This window comes from Brassica napus, chromosome A4 (assembly GCF_020379485.1).
Source record: "Brassica napus cultivar Da-Ae chromosome A4, Da-Ae, whole genome shotgun sequence".
In the NCBI taxonomy this organism is placed as follows: Eukaryota; Viridiplantae; Streptophyta; class Magnoliopsida; order Brassicales; family Brassicaceae; genus Brassica; species Brassica napus.
Window position 1 is genome coordinate 16,265,334 of NC_063437.1, and position 17,048 is coordinate 16,282,381.

General features: G+C 33.2%; 1 protein-coding gene and 1 long non-coding RNA gene across 2 annotated transcripts; one reads left to right on the forward strand and one right to left on the reverse strand.

The window, feature by feature from the left end:
- Window positions 1-7,582: 7,582 nt before the first annotated feature.
- On the forward strand, window positions 7,583-7,849 carry LOC111198664 (glycine-rich RNA-binding protein GRP1A-like). Its single transcript, XM_022687614.2, has one exon. The coding sequence runs from the start codon at window positions 7,583-7,585 to the stop codon at window positions 7,847-7,849; it is 267 nt and encodes an 88-aa protein (XP_022543335.2).
- A 4,218-nt stretch (window positions 7,850-12,067) lies between these two features.
- On the reverse strand, window positions 12,068-12,857 carry LOC125608068. Its single transcript, XR_007339126.1, has 3 exons — window positions 12,409-12,857; window positions 12,258-12,313; window positions 12,068-12,173 (listed from the first exon to the last, which is right to left on the reverse strand). It is a non-coding gene; the product is annotated as an uncharacterized LOC125608068 (long non-coding RNA).
- Window positions 12,858-17,048: the final 4,191 nt, after the last annotated feature.

The following is a 17,048-nucleotide window of genomic DNA, read 5'->3' on the forward strand; positions in this document are numbered from 1 at the left end:
TCATGCTCAGTTGAAGGGTGTGTGATAGCCCAAAGTGGTAGCGAATAGGCGAAACAGATATGCTTATATTCTTCTCTGGATTGATCGTGTTATTTTCGCAGACACCAAAAGAGATCAGTCTCGTCTTGACCGACTCTTGATAGATCAGATCGTGTGTGTCAACCCAATTCTTGGAACATGTCACTGTACAATAAGATATGATTTGTCTCTTTGTGAGATTCTCTCAATCTCACTTCAGTAGTCATATAATGAATAAGGAATAAAAATTCCTTATGGGTTTCTCTTGCGCGCCAATTCTTTTTCAGCAAATTTGCCAAGATTCTTTCCCTCTTGAGTGATTTAATTAGACGTGGATTAATGATGAATTTGTTAAAATTTTCACATCCAAATGATAGTAAAGACAAGGGCCAATATATGCTTATGCTAATGTGATCACAAGCCACGAAACCATGATGATATGTACTCGTACATATGAACTTATGATGGTGTGAACAGTCGATTCTACGGTAAAATCTTTATTTGACTATATATATATATGTCTCTTCCATTGACTATTGATGTATGTTATCCTTTCACATTTCTCTCTTGCTACTGCTTACCCACCAACTCTATTTTGTTTTAATTACAAATTTCATTATCAACTAGATGATCATAGACATACAACAGTGACTCGATTAAAATCCATACGACTTAAAACTGCTCCGCTACACGTCTTATGGACAGACATACGAGTTACTTCGCAAATTCCGGATCCAACTCTAACGAAAGACACACAGCAAGCTGCTTATCGTAACCTTGAACCTAATATTCATTATCACCGGATGGTTTCGATTAATGGAATTTCTATCATAATGGAGTGCAAAAAACAATGTAATGTTCTAACGATTAAATGAAAGGCATTGTCTCAGTTATGATCAAACTAAAAATGAACGTGTACTTTTCTAGCTACTGATATACTAATGACTTAAATCTGTACAAAATTCATTCTAGTGACTAATACAACCATATGGTTGATAAAGATTATAAATTAATACTGATAAACACAAAGTAACGATGTTGGAACTTTTACTTATGACATATAATACTTCTTCTAATTCGAAAAAAAATGTATGAGTTTGGATATCGCGAAACATAATCTTTACAAAAACGTATACTTTTTTTTGCCAAAATGTGAATTTCATATTAATATGAGAAGAGTTTGTAATTGCTTACAAAAAGTTTTAGATAAAAGCTTGAGTCAGCCTTGGACAAAAAAATAAAACAAAGCTGAGTCAACATAAGCATTTAAAAAACTGGCATGTTATTCAAACCGTAGCCATTGCTGCATAAGTGGGATAAAGGGCTTTAGTTTCCTTTTTCCCAGGATTGTATCCCTTATGAAGCGATCAAGGATTTTGAAAATAGCTGCTGGACTTCGAGTTTCACCATCATGTAGACGTCTATTCCTCTCAGTCCAGATGCTTGATATTGTTGCTTGAGCGACGAGTCTCTTGAGCGTTCGGCTTGTGACAGCATCTCGCATAGATAACCAATCAGAGAGAGCAGTCCACGTGTGGAATGCTAGAGGATGATACCCGAGTCTCTGCATCACCAAATCCCATATTTCTTCACTGATCTCACAGCGCAGGAAGAGATGATCTCTGTTTTCCTCTTGCAAGTTGCAGAGACAGCAAAGGTGCGATACGTTCATACCCCATCTGGCCAAGCAAGACCTGGTAGGGAGGCGATCCTGATGTGCTATCCAAGAAGTGAAAGCATGCTTCGGTACATGGCCCTTGAACCAGATATTATTTGTCCATTGTTGGAATTGTCCTCTATTTCTGACCTCGTTCCATGTCTTGCTAGAGGAAAAATCTGTGAGTTCTTTACCGTCAACAACCCAAACGTATGCGTCTTCTGTTGTAGATAGCGAAGGTAGTTGCAGGGAAGTCAAGTAGATGTGAAGTTCCTCAGCTGCCTCAGAACGGGCACCTCGGATAATCCATCCTGCTCTGTTGCAAGCATCAGATACAGTTGCAGTTACTGGGATTTGGAGCTCTCTTGGACCCCGATCCCCAAATCTGTGAAAGAGTGGCCCTAATGGAGTCCAACAATCATACCAGAAGCTTATGATCCTGCCGTTTCCCAACTTCGGTCTGAGAAAACGGGAAGCAAGACCTCGTAGAGAAAGAATTGATTTCCATGTTGAGGAAGTAGTCTTGCTTTCGTCAATGGCCCAGAAGTTTTTTCCTTTCAGACGGTATTCACGGGTCCATTCTGCCCAAAGTGAATCAGCAGATGGGTATCAGCAGATGGGAGTTGGAGACCAGAGACGGGAGAAGAGCCTTTAGTCTGTTTGCAAGGAGCTTTGATCCCACTTTGTAGACTGTATTGCAACATGATATTGGCCTAAACTCTTTCAGACGATTGGCATTTGCCTTTTTTGGAACAAGAGTTAGGATAGTTGCATTCCACTGTTGAAGGAGTTCACCTGTGGTTAGAAATTCCTTTACAGCTTCAATCATATCACGCCCCACTGATTTCCAGTTACCTGTGAAGAACTCCGCTGGATACCCATCAGAGCCCGATGATTTGTTCTTTGGTAGGGATAAGAACGCCCCTTGAATTTCTTGGTCTGAGAAAGGAGCTGAGAGAGAAGCGATAGCATCTATGGAACATCTTGCTTGTATCACCGATGCAATAGCAGATGGCGAAGAAGTAGTTGGAGTAATCATGCCGCCTAGGAGTTCCTTGAAGTAATTTACAGCATGCTGTTTTATTTCCGGCAGAGAGTCAATGACGTAATCACTATCATCCAGAAGGAAAGCAATATGGTTCTGAGCTTGTCTTGTCTTTATGACTCTATGATAGAAAGCTGTGGGTGCATCTCCCTCAACATTCCACTGAATCCTGGACCGTTGCCTCAAGAATTTATCATCGACTTTTGCCAAAGAAAGCCATTTAAAGTGTGCTTTGCGCTCAGCTTCTGAGGAGACAGTAGATGGGGCTGATAAGGTTACTTGCTGGCATCTTGTAAGATCATCAAAAGCTTCTTGCACTCGAGTTTCAATGCCAGAAAAATTTTCTTTGCTGAATGAGCGAATAATACCCTTCAGTTCTTTCATCTTCTTTGAGACGCATAGCTGTCTCGACCCATGAAATGGCAGAGCATTCCAGGAAGAGGATATGAGTTTCTCGAAATCAGGGTGACTGTTTAAGTGAGCAAAGAACTTGAATGGTCTTTTCTGAGGAGGTTTGTGCTGGTCTAAGAAAACACAGCAAGAGCTATGGTCTGAAATTCCGGGATCACCAAAGACTCCAATAGACTCCGGGTATTTATCCATCCATTCTTCGTTACACAAGATCCTGTCCAATTTTTTGGATACATGAGAGTTGGACCAAGTGACAAAAACGTATACTAGCTGTATGGAATATTAATGTATATGCATTCATGATTAACCTAGAATTATTTTATTATTTGAGATCTTTTATCAATCTTAAAATTCGTGTAGGAAGCTGCAGCTAATCATTCTGAGCTGTATTAGTTTACAAAATTAGTAATTATCTGAATAATGTATATGGATTCACGATTCTTAGTATTACTATTTTCTGATTTGAGATCTTTTATCAATCTTAAAATTCCAGTAGGTTCCTAGCTAATCATTATGATTTGTATTACTTTACAAAATTAGTAATGATCTGTGTGATTAGAGGGTTGGGTTCTCAGCCACCAACATATACACGTTGAGTTGTACCTTTCCACGGAATTTTCTCTCAATATCTATACTATTAAAAGTGAAAGAGTTTTAAAAAATCTACCTATGAAAAGTTGTTGGACCTTTTCATTAGACTTAACTATTTTTTTGGTCTCACCTTATTTTTCTCTAACTATACAATATTTTTAATGAAATCATTTATTACTTCTCATTGTTTAAAAAAACTGAATATAAAATGATATTTATGAATATAAAAATAGACTCTATGAATTTGGTAATATTTTATCAAATTAACTTTCCGTAAAATTTTTTTATCGTATTCTTTAAATATGAAAATTACACAAACCAATATTGCATTCTAATATAGTACTACATAATAATAGAAATGTTATTATTGAATTCTATGCTGTTGTATAAAACATAGGTTTCTAAGAGAACCTTTATCATAACATATATATATATATATGTATAAGTTTGTAGACAAGTGTTTGAGCACGATTTATAACATCTGAAATATTCTTTTTATACAAACTTACATGAATATATAGTCATTCTTTTTTACATATAGATTCAGTAATATTCTAAAAGAATGCATTATTGATAAGTGCTAACCTATTTTACCAGCTACAAATTCATATCATGTAAACCCAATTATTATTAATGAAAATTGATGGTGAAATTTAAATAATGTATATACAATGTATATATAATATTAACTGACTTTTATACAATTTATATATAATCTTACTAGAATTGCAAAATATCCTATATTTATATCAAACCAAATATTTCATATAAAACAACTAATTATATATAAATTTTAAACATTTGAGTAAATAAAAAATCATAAATTTAAAAATATATTAGAAGTTTCATTCATCTCTTAAAATATTATTGAAGATTATTTATTTTTCTACCAGGTCAACGAAATATCGGATCACATTTGATTGCGGTTTTTTTTGAAGTTTACATGCTTTAAATTAACGAGTTTTCATTAATCTAAACCAGTTTATGTACAAGTCATCATGTATACCGGTTCGACCACGGATCCAAACTCGATATAAAAGTATTGTTTTCATCTAATTTAAAATAATTTATTTTAAAATAATAGACATTGAGTCTGATCAAACCTTATAATGTTTAAAAAAAACAAACGATTAAAAATATAATTACATTAACTAACTAAATAAAAATAATAATTTTATTTTTTGATATAATACAATTTTGTCACATAATAATGGATAACAAGACTAAAATACTAATTCATATCATATATTTTTATCAGAAAAATAACCCGGGTTTTTAAACGCAGATCAAATCTAGCATTTGTTATTAGTAACTAACTTATTAAATCATATGTCCAAATATTTTATGATGAAAGTGGTGAAAAAGGGCGAACACCTCATTCCGGAAAATGTGATGAGATTGAGCTGTCTTTTTGTTGTAGAGAAATGGTCGGGGTCAACTATTCATATGCATTTAGGTCATTTATTAAAGAAAGAATTACATGGAGAGAGTCAGTTTTAAGATTTTTATTTCATAATGGGTCAGTTTTAATTCCCAAGACACTTTTTCTAAACTAAGCCATTTTCTTTCTTTTCATTCTAACTAACTCAGTTTTAACGTAACATGGAAGAAGAAAAACATTATTTTATTCAACAAAGTGGCCCTTGTATCTCTCTTCGTCTTCTTCTTCGTTTTCCTAAGCTTTGCATTTTCTTTGTGAAATGAAATTTGTTGTTTCAGTTTATACTTTCCAAAAAACTTATGTTTATTCATTATATACATTATTTTTTCTATCTTTTGAGATATTGGTGTAATGGTGATGTATACGTTACCGTCGTTAACGAAGAAGATCGCTTCAACCATAGCGACTTTGGCTTACTGTCCTCTGCTTCTGCTCCGAAAACGCTGGCAAACCTCAGCCAAGCTTGATTTTTGAGTCGCCACATTTGTCCTCTTCGTGGTGACTCGCTTTGATTGAAACCAGTTCGTCGCATTCTCAATTCGGTTTTATCCTCTGCACCGTGTCTCAACTCAAGCTTTCTCTTGGTGATCCATCGCCGTCATGACCTTCGTTCCTTTCCTACACACCCTCCAACTGTCTTCATAAACTTGAGAGAAAAAAATGGCTAATTTTGTCGTTTTTGCATATGTCGTCCCTCAACTTTTGAATCATTTTGATTTTGACTCCAATATTATTTAGATGTGCAGATTGCTCTTCATTTCCGTCCCCAAAATTTTAAATTTGCATTTTAGCCCATGTCAAGTAAAATTATTTTTTAAAATTTACCTATACACATATAAATATGTACACATGTACATATGCACGACCAAGCATAAATCTTTATATAATGTCTATCTAATTATTATTTTTAAAAATAAATTAATCTATTAAAATTTCTAATAAAAAAATTTGGCAAATTTGAATTATAAGAATTTAAATTAGTCCCTTTTGCTACCACCCTTTGCATCATCTCGAACTGATTTCAGTCTTTAGCTAGAAATATATGTAAGTAAACATTAAAATGTATTTTTTATTTTGACCACAAAATGTGATTTTGGATTTTTGGGTTTTTATCCGACAATGTGATTTTCAGTTTTAGTGGAAAAACATGATTTTGCGGTACATTGATTTAATGATATACAATGTAAAATGAAGATGTGCACATATATGTATATATACATGTACACATATACATATGTACACATATAAACATGTACCCATGTACATAAGTACATGTGAAAGACCAATTATAAATTTTTTATTATAATGTCTATCTAATTATTTTTAAAAATAAATTATTCGGTTACATGTCCTAATCATGTGATAGTTAGTGTTGATCTCTCACATAGTTTAGCGAATAACATCGAAGTTCGCTCGTGTTGTACACATGCACATGTTTATTTTGTGTACACCCCTAACAATGTTTTTTTGATTAGTGATATCTTACTATTTTAATGAGTTTTAACACCTATTTGTAATTCATTTTAGTCATATAGATTGCATATAGGTGTATATATTGCATATGTATGTTTATTTGAATTTGATAGTGTTTGGAATGAATAATTTCATATTGGTGTATATTTGTATTTGATAATGTACTGGAATAAACAATCAAGAAATTTATGGATTAATTTGAGTAGACATATGCACAATTAATAAGTTTTGGATTAAAAACGAAATTATACAAATTGTTAAGAACCAAAAATGCAAAAAACCCAAAACTGGCCAATGAAGTTCTCGAGCTTCTACAGTGCCGTGACGGCGAAAGCAATGAAGTCACGACGCTGGGAAATTTTTTAAACGCAGCAGAAGAGATGAATCAACGCTTTAAAGGATATGACAAAAAAAGACTACGACAGATCTTAGACTTCGACGAAGTAGAAGAAGACGAGAAACGTTTGCGGCAAGAGCTGACATTGAAACGGAAAAGAGAGACGAACAAATTAGCAATATGCTTATATGCACTTACTTACAATCAGGAGTTGTTACAATACATGAAAACTACTGTTATTACTATTTTCATTTTTAATTCAACAGCGATCCTCAATTCCTCATTCTTTATCATAACGCAACTATAATCATGTGCAATAACAATCTACGATGTTCTTTGTAACAAACAAACAAAAAAACCATGCTGGATGTTCTAGTAGTTGAAGATTTATTCTCTTTGTCAAAGTATGGTTTACCACCATAATGACACGTCTGTTACGAGGCTGGGTTTGGATCAATTAACTATGCAGCAACGACTATAATGTATTATTGGGAACGACAGATTTTGACCATCCATTTGAAAATTTTCCCTATTATAAATACCCCCATCGATCCTTTTTCTTTCATTCACTCAAATCTTAGAACCTCTTTAAAATCGACCAAGTAAAGAATGGGAGGTAAAGGCGGTAGCGGTGGAGGAGGGAAGGGAGGTGGTGGTGGAGGAGGGAAAGGCGGCGGTGGTGGTAGCAGTGGAGGAGGTAGGAGCGGCGTTGGTGGTGGTCATGGAGGAGGAGGAAAAAGTGGTGGTGGTGGAGGAGGTGGCTACATGGTGGCACCAGGGAGCAACGGATCTTCCTACATTTCAAGAGATAACTTTGAGAATGACCCTAAAGGTTACTTTGATAATCTGCATGGTAGTGGACAGGGCAGCAAGTAACTTTGGTCTATGTATTTCACTATCTATGCAGTGATCAGGATTATGGTTGTTATTACCAAATAAATTACCTAATGATCAAATAAAATGATGTTTTTCTATTTCATCCTTCTTCAATCCTCATATTAACAGAAATTAGCAACTCTATATGGATATAATCATGCAATAAGTTCATTAGGAAACTCTAAAATTCTAAATAAATTTTGTGGTGTGCACAATTCAGTGATTCTAATTTAAGCAAGTGGTTGTGTTTGATTAACATTAACTTTTATTGCTCCTAATCATCCTTTTGATCATGAAACACGTTACCAAGGAATGAAAAAGAATTATGCATTCCTTATTATTTTTTTTTGTATTTTATCATTTATAAAGAATACTTTTTCCTTTTATTCCTTCTCATTTTTTTTATTCTAGAGTAATATAGAACAAATTTGTTACTTCCAAAATTGATAAGGAATAATTTTCTTTTTTATTCATCTGCATTTTTTTCACATTTATAATGTTCATATAATGATCACCAGTTAGACCCAAATTTTTTTGGTGTTTAATTTAAATTTCAATAAACCAGAATATCATATTGTTGATTCATGTCCTGACATGGAAACGGAAAAGAGAGACGAACACTGATGAAGGCTAAAAGAGACATAATAGTACATGTTCGGAGGGAAAGGCCAGATTCTTCATCCTCCTACGGATGAGACGTTTCCTTGCTTTGGCTCCATTGAGCATCTCACTCCTCCCTTCCTCTTATTCATTGGAGGCAAACCTGAGCAATAATAATCAAAAGTCACAACTCTAACTCCAGTGACTTCCAAATTTAGTGAAGCAAATTAAAGTTTGTTCTAGCTCATTTTTAAATCTCATTCACACAACAATCAGTCAGCAAAATTTTAAATACTCTTCTGATTGGTTCTGACCACAACCGAACTTTTAGATCAAAATGGTTTCTTGACTTCTTGTTTATTCTCCACCAAACTACTAAAGATCCTTTACTCATCAACGAATATAAAGCAACCAAAGATCTTCGATTTGCACATGACAGGATTGAGTTTCTAGTATAAGATAACATCTAATAAAGAATGTTTAGAAGAAGATAAAAGGAAAAGAACTTTACCAAGAACAGGAGCAGAGACAGAGACGGTGGGCTTGAGATGGAGAGCAGGACGAGCGACAGAGATGGGGGGAGCAGAGGCAGTGAAGCTAGCCATTTTGTTTTGCTCCAACACAAGTACAAACTCTCTTCAATCTCAGATTTTGGTTTCTGTTAGCAACAACACAACCTTTGCTTGTGTTGGCTTTTTGAATCGAACTTAATGACTCAATCAGTGGTGGAAACAATCTCTAAAGAACCAATACAAGCCAACCTCTAAAAGTATGAAAAAACTCAAAATTGGTTATTATTTTTGCAAATAATAGTTAAAATGTATTTATTTTGTTTAATATTAAACATGTATTGTAAGCAATAATAGTTAATAACAAGGTAAAATGTATAAAACAAATCATTATCCCCTATATATTAAAAGAGAAGCATTACAACATATTTTTGTAGCCACATGTCATCACCACAATCATTCTTAGAATCCTTAGAAAAATATGTTGGTCCATATAAATATATAATAAGCTTTTTATTAAACTAACCATAAATTAATCATAAATGTTTTTCATTGTTTCCTTAAATAAAAATCACAGAATTACCTAATGTGGCTAAAGTATATATGATAATTAATGATTTTGAATAATAAAGATTTGATAAAAATTAGTCTATTCTCTATCAATTTTTAAAATTTTAACTTATTAAAATAAATTAAACAACCACATTAACTATATAATAAAAATTTAGATTTTTTTCCTATATTTTATATTTTGAATTTTTAAAAACGAATATAAATGACTAAAGTTGTTAAAAATCTCACATTGAAATTTTTTTGATCCATGGTTTAAAATTTATGTTATAACAAGATACAAATGATTAAGAAATTACATAAGTAGGAAATCTCATTTAATAAATATTATATATATGTATATTAATATTTTTTTAAAAAATAAATTATATACCATATAAACTACATAAGTATTTTGAATTTGCTTTGAATTTTTTTGATAAACATTTTGAACAATTATTAACAACTTAATATTTAGATTTTAAACTTTGCATTGAATGTTTTTAAAATTATAAATTACTAAAACTATTAAACATCCCACAAATTTTTTATTGTTATCATTGATTTAAAAAAATTGTTATAAATAAATACAAATGATCAAAAAAAATATGAGTATAAAATATTTTTTTAATAGATGTCAATATTAAAAATGTACTATATACCTATGTTAATATCATTTAAACTTAATTTTATACCATATAAAATAGAAAAAATGTTTGTCTCGATTAATAAAATTTATTTAAGTATTTGTACTAATTTAATTATATACGTAATAGTTACTAAATTTTTAATTATTCAATATATATTTATTATTTAATAATATGTAAAAAATATATAATACTTAAAAATAATTTATATATAATGTTCATCCCGCGCGAGGCGCGGCTCTTAACCTAGTATATTAGTATTGTTGTTACTAAGTTATTGTATTGTTTAGTGTGGGTGAGATCGAACCTAGATAACAGAGTTGACTCGGTCGGTTATGCTCAAATATATACAATTTTGATTAGTTATTCGCTTTCGACTCGTTAGGTCAAATTTGATAGAAGTTGTTAAAAGAATAGCTCAAAAAGGAAGAATGAATGAGCGGGAGAGAAGAAACAAATAAAGAGAATAGGATATAGAGGTACAAACAGATTATTGAAAGTTGAATAGTATCCTCATCAGTGTCTACCTAGTTTCTTGATTATTGTATTTTTTTTGGTGGGCATCGAGCCTAATTTCTGAAATTATAATGCGCGTTTTTTTCTTCATAATGAATTATACAAACAAACACACAATTAATGTGTTAAATTTGCGAGTCTCGAAGAATACTATTGTAGGCAATGATGAGGGGATTATGCTTCTGTCTACCAAAGCAAATCGGCTAATAAAACTAAGATAAATAAGTTCTAAGTTTATCATCCACAACACACACACACACACACACACACAAAACAAACGGCTGATAAAGAAGGTTGCATATTATCCCAGGATTGATAAACACCCGAAGAGCTTCTTAGTTTCTTGAGAGAGAAATTTATTACATCAACATCCTCTCCTTCTCAAAAGAGCCCTTCTCCTCTCCATCCTGATCATGGCCGTGGTGATCTCCTTATTACGAGGCCATGAACTTCTGCTCCCTCCTCGCCTTGATGACCCTCTCCTTCCTCGCCTTGGCCCTCCACTCAGTCATGTAATCTTCGAGCTTCTTAGTGTTCTCGCGGGAAAACTCAAGAAAATGAGCTGCATAAACAATAAAGTTGAATTCAGGAGATGATTTAAGAAACGTTAGGAAATAAAGAATCAAGAAAAAACATTTGATGTATTACCTGGGATACAAAAGCCAACAGTACCGGGGCCAGAGTGACGGTTACTTCTGACTGTGGCTACGCGCATAGTAGTTATTTTGAATCCGCCCACTTTACTTGCATTAAGATCCATAGCACTAGCTTCAACTTCTTTTTTGGAAAAATAGATATTAGTACACTCGTCGAGAGTACAAACGTAAACATGTGTTATCACTCCACAAGAAGAGAAATGTTCTGTCAAAGTGCTCTTGACTTCATCTTCAGGAAGGGAAGTGTCATACCCCAAAACGGCAATGCCATACCAACTGCAGTAATTTGTTGCATGTTAATAATCAACAACACAAAACAAACATTTTTAACAAAATGAGAACAAAAAGAGTATCAACTTCCATTAAGAGATCTATGATAACGTAATGCCACCTGGTAATCCTCATCTTCTTCCCGGGGGTGCAAACTTAACAACGGCCTTCCAATTTCCAATGTCACTTCCATTAAGTTGCAACGCTCTCTCTTTTTGCGTGATGTCCATGATAATTAACAAAAGCACGACTGTAACAAAGAACAATTATTTTTATTTTTAGCTCATAAAACAAAATAATATATTATGTCACAAATATTAAGACACTAACCTTTCTAAAATAGGATCTGTGGGAACCTCAACGCTAAAGAGCATCTTCAAAAAGACTCTATTTTTTTCTCTATAATTTACACTAAAATAGAATTATTCTATCTTAGAGTGAAATATAGAAAAAATTATAGTGTAGCATTGGAGATGGTCTAATGAGGTCGCCACATGATTTGAAGTGATTAATCAGTTCACTCTTGATTTCATCCGTAGGTCGGCCATGGCTGAATCCTTCAACAGATATCCTAACCCTAATTCACAGGAGATACAAAAAGAAATAAAAATTATTAACACATACAAATATCTTCTTACAAAATAAATAAAGCATCAATTACCTGGAACTGATGTAATTGAATTTTTCCTTAGCAGCAGGCTCACTATCGAACGGTTCCTAAAATACAACATATATAATCAGATATTTTTCTTAATTTCCGAATATAACAAACCTTTAATAGAGAAAAGAGATCCGAGTAAGAAGAAGATTACCTTGGGGGCGGATCCCTTGCAAGAGTACGTGTCCATCGAGATGTTGTTATAACCCTAGGCTGCCGCTTTGCGATATCTTTTCAGATTTTAGGGATTAAGACAAGAAGGCGAAGGAGGAAGGTAGTTATAGTCGTCTGGTTTGGGCCATAGGTCGGTCTTTCCCATTTCCTTTTTTCTAATATATCTACTGATTGGGATTCCAAATTTAGTGAAGCAAATTAAAGTTGGTTCTAGCTCATTTTTAAATCTCATTCCACACAACAATCAGTCAACAAAATTTCATATACTCGTCTGATTGGTTCTGACCACAACCGAACTCTTAGATCAAAATAGTTTCTTGACTTCTTGTTTATTCTCCACCAAACTACTAAAGATCTTTTACTCATTAACGAATATAAAGCAACCAAAGATGTTCGATTTGCACATGACAGGATTGAGTTTCTAGTACAAGATAACATCAAGTAGAGGAGGTGGCTACATGGTTGCTCCGGGGAGCAAAGGATCTTCCGACATTTCAAGAGATAACTTTGAGAGTGACCCTAAAGGTTACTTTGACAAACTGCATGGTAGTGGACAGGACAGCAAGTAACTTTGGTCTTTGTAATTCACTCTTTATGCAGTGAACATGCTTATGGTTGGTTGTTATTACCAAATAATTATCTAGTGATCAAATAAAATCATGTTTTTCTATTTCATACTTCTTCATTCCTCATGTATTCACAAAGATGATCATATATACATTGCTATAATCATGCAATAAGTTCATTAGGAGACTCTAATTCAAATAAGTGGTTGATTAATTAATTAACTCTTATGGTTCTCTCTGTCTCTAATTCAGCCTTCTGATCGTTTGACTTTCTGAACTCTTAATCGTTCATGGGATATTTAAACAGAGTGAAATAATCAAATAAGATATACACATGAAAAAAGGTTTTCTTTGGAGTTTACTTCAAAATTACAAGAAACCAGAAGATCATTGTTGATTCATGTCCTGACATGGAAACGAAAAAGGAGAGAGATGAACACTGATGAAGGCCAAAAGAAGACATAATAGTACATGTTCAGAGAGAAAGACCAGATTCTTCATCCTCGTCGAGAGATGAAGTGTAGGTAAAGTAGAAAGTCCAGATCAAACCTTTATCCTGGTGTTTTTCTATTTCATCCTTCTTCATACCTCATGTATTAACAAAGATTATCAACTATACATGCTATAATCAAGCAATAAGTTCATTAGGAGACTCTAAAATCTAAATAATTTTCTAGTGTACAATTCAGTGATTCTAATTCAAGCAAGTGGTTGTGGTTGATTAACATTTACTCTTATTGCTCCCCAGTCATCCTATTGATCATGAAACATGAAATTTTTTGGTGTTTAATTTAAATTACAATAAACCAGAAGATCATATCGTTGATTCATGTCCTGCCTGACATGGAAACGGAAAAGGAGAGAGACGAACACTGATGAAGGCTAAAAGAGACATAATAGTAGTACATGTTCAGAGAGAAAGACCAGATTCTTCATCCTCCCATAGCTGAGACGTTTCCTTGCTTTGACACCATTGAGCATCTCACTCCTCCCTTCCTCTTAATCATTGGAGGTAAACCTGAGGACAACAATAATCAAGATTCACAACTCTTAACACTAATGACTTCCAAATTTAGTGAAGCAAATTAAAGTTGGTTCTAGCTCATTTTTAAATCTCATTCCACACAACAATCAGTCAGCAAAATTCATATACTCGTCTGATTGGTTCTGACCACAACCGAACTCTTAGATCAAAATAGTTTGTTGACTTCTTGTTTATTCTCCACCAAACTACTAAAGATCTTTTACTCATTAACGAATATAAAGCAACGAAAGATGTTCGATTTGCACATGACAGGATTGAGTTTCTAGTACAAGATAACATCAAATAAAGAATGTTTAGAAGAAGATAAAAAAGGGAGAGAACTTTACCAAGAACAAGAGCAGAGACAGAGAAGGTGGGCTTGGTATATGTCTAATTTGTAAAACATCTGTACTGTGGGCGTTTATTACTTCATTATGAATTAATAACACAGACAAACACACTATTAATGAGTCTATTTGCGAGTTTCGAAGGATACGATTATGCTTTCTGTCTAGCAAACCAAATAGGTAAATAATAGTAAGATAATGATAAAATATACTAATATATCTACCTCATTAAACTATGAGTTGATTACACTAAAAGATACTTTTTGATTTTCTATTACACCTAGAGACACTTCTTACATATGACACACTTTGTTGTGGGTAAACAATGAATTGTGAATAATTTTGCCCTTAATGGAAATGACACTTGTGGATGGGTTATTTGTGGACGGGTGATGCGTGGTTGGGTGATTTGTGAACGGGTGATGAGTGGATGAGTGATGAGTAATGAGTGGATATGTGATGTTAATGTGTTTATAGTAGATAAAGTGGACAAACTCTTTGTTTTGATTCCATAAAACTATATACGTGGACATGGACTCATGTTACTAAAATTATACCATAAAATATAGACACAGGCTCTGTTATTTCCAATACAAACACTTGGCTTCTTCATCTCAATTGATAAATTATCTGCAATTAAACTTCCATCCAGATAAGAAAGAGATGATAGTGTGAGTATGAGCGTAGAGAAAAATCGAAGAAGCGTTTACCTTTTGTCGGAGAGTAATATATCTTGTATGGCAAAGATTTCTAATCTAAGGAATTTGGCTTTGTCATGATGTGGATGGATGTAATTTTGATTAGAGTTGAATTTAGATCCCGAGATGATGAATGGAATTGAAGGAATATTGTCCTTATCCACAACTAATTTATAATTATGTTGAGATGTTAATGTTTTCAACTAATTTATAATTTTGTTATCCACGCTTTGGTGTCCACGTCCATATTTTGTTTACACATTAATATATATATATATATATATATGAACATGGATCTTAAAAGATAGAGAATTTTATATATAGTTTATTATGACAATTATTTTTGTTTAATATATTTTAGAACTTGAGATAAAAGTAAATAAATACATAAAGTAGAATAAGAAAAATAATAAAATAAAATAAGAAGAGCAGAGAGATTCTCTTTACGGTCATAAGAGTCTTTTTGACAAAAAAAAAATGTGTCTCAAGTGATAAGTGTAAAATCACTATTTTGTAAACGTGGTTACACTATGAGTTGGCTACATGGTTGCTCCGGGGAGCAACGGATCTTCCGACATTGCAAGAGATAACTTTGAGAGTGACCCTAAAGGTTACTTTAACAAACTGCATGGTAGTGGACAGGGCAGCAAGTAAATTTGGTCTTTGTAATTCACTCTTTATGCAGTGAACATGCTTATGGTTGGTTGTTATTACCAAATAATTATCTCGTGATCAAATAAAATCATGTTTTTCTATTTCATCCTTCTTCATTCCTCATGTATTCACAAAGATGATCAAATATATATCGCTATAATCATGCAATAACTTCATTAGGAGACTCTAATTCAAATAAGTGGTTGATTAATTAATTAACTCTTATGGTTCTCTCTGTCTCTAATTCAGCCTTCTGATCGTTTGACTTTCTGAACTCTTAATCGTTCATGGGACATTTAAACAGAGTGAAATAATCAAATAAGATATACACATGAAAAAAGGTTTTCTTTGGAGTTTACTTCAAAATTACAAGAAACCAGAAGATCATTGTTGATTCATGTCCTGACATGGAAACGAAAAAGGAGAGAGATGAACACTGATGAAGGCCAAAAGAGACATAATAGTACATGTTCAGAGAGAAAGACCAGATTCTTCATCCTCGTCGAGAGATGAAGTGTAGGTAAAGTAGAAAGTCCAGATCAAACCTTTATCCTGGTGTTTTTCTATTTCATCCTTCTTCATACCTCATGTATTAACAAAGATTATCAACTATACATGCTATAATCAAGCAATAAGTTCATTAGGAGACTCTAAAATCTAAATAATTTTCTAGTGTACAATTCAGTGATTCTAATTCAAGCAAGTGGTTGTGGTTGATTAACATTTACTCTTATTGCTCCCAAGTCATCCTATTGATCATGAAACATGAAATTTTTTGGCGTTTAATTTAAATTACAATAAACCAGAAGATCATATCGTTGATTCATGTCCTGCCTGACATGGAAACGGAAAAGGAGAGAGACGAACACTGATGAAGGCTAAAAGAGACATAATAGTAGTACATGTTCAGAGAGAAAGACCAGATTCTTCATCCTCCCATAGCTGAGACGTTTCCTTGCTTTGACACCATTGAGCATCTCACTCCTCCCTTCCTCTTAATCATTGGAGGTAAACCTGAGGACAACAATAATCAAGATTCACAACTCTTAACACTAATGACTTCCAAATTTAGTGAAGCAAATTAAAGTTGGTTCTAGCTCATTTTTAAATCTCATTCCACACAACAATCAGTCAGCAAAATTCATATACTCGTCTGATTGGTTCTGACCACAACCGAACTCTTAGATCAAAATAGTTTGTTGACTTCTTGTTTATTCTCCACCAAACTACTAAAGATCTTTTACTCATTAACGAATATAAAGCAACGAAAGATGTTCGATTTGCACATGACAGGATTGAGTTTCTAGTACAAGATAACATCAAATAAAGAA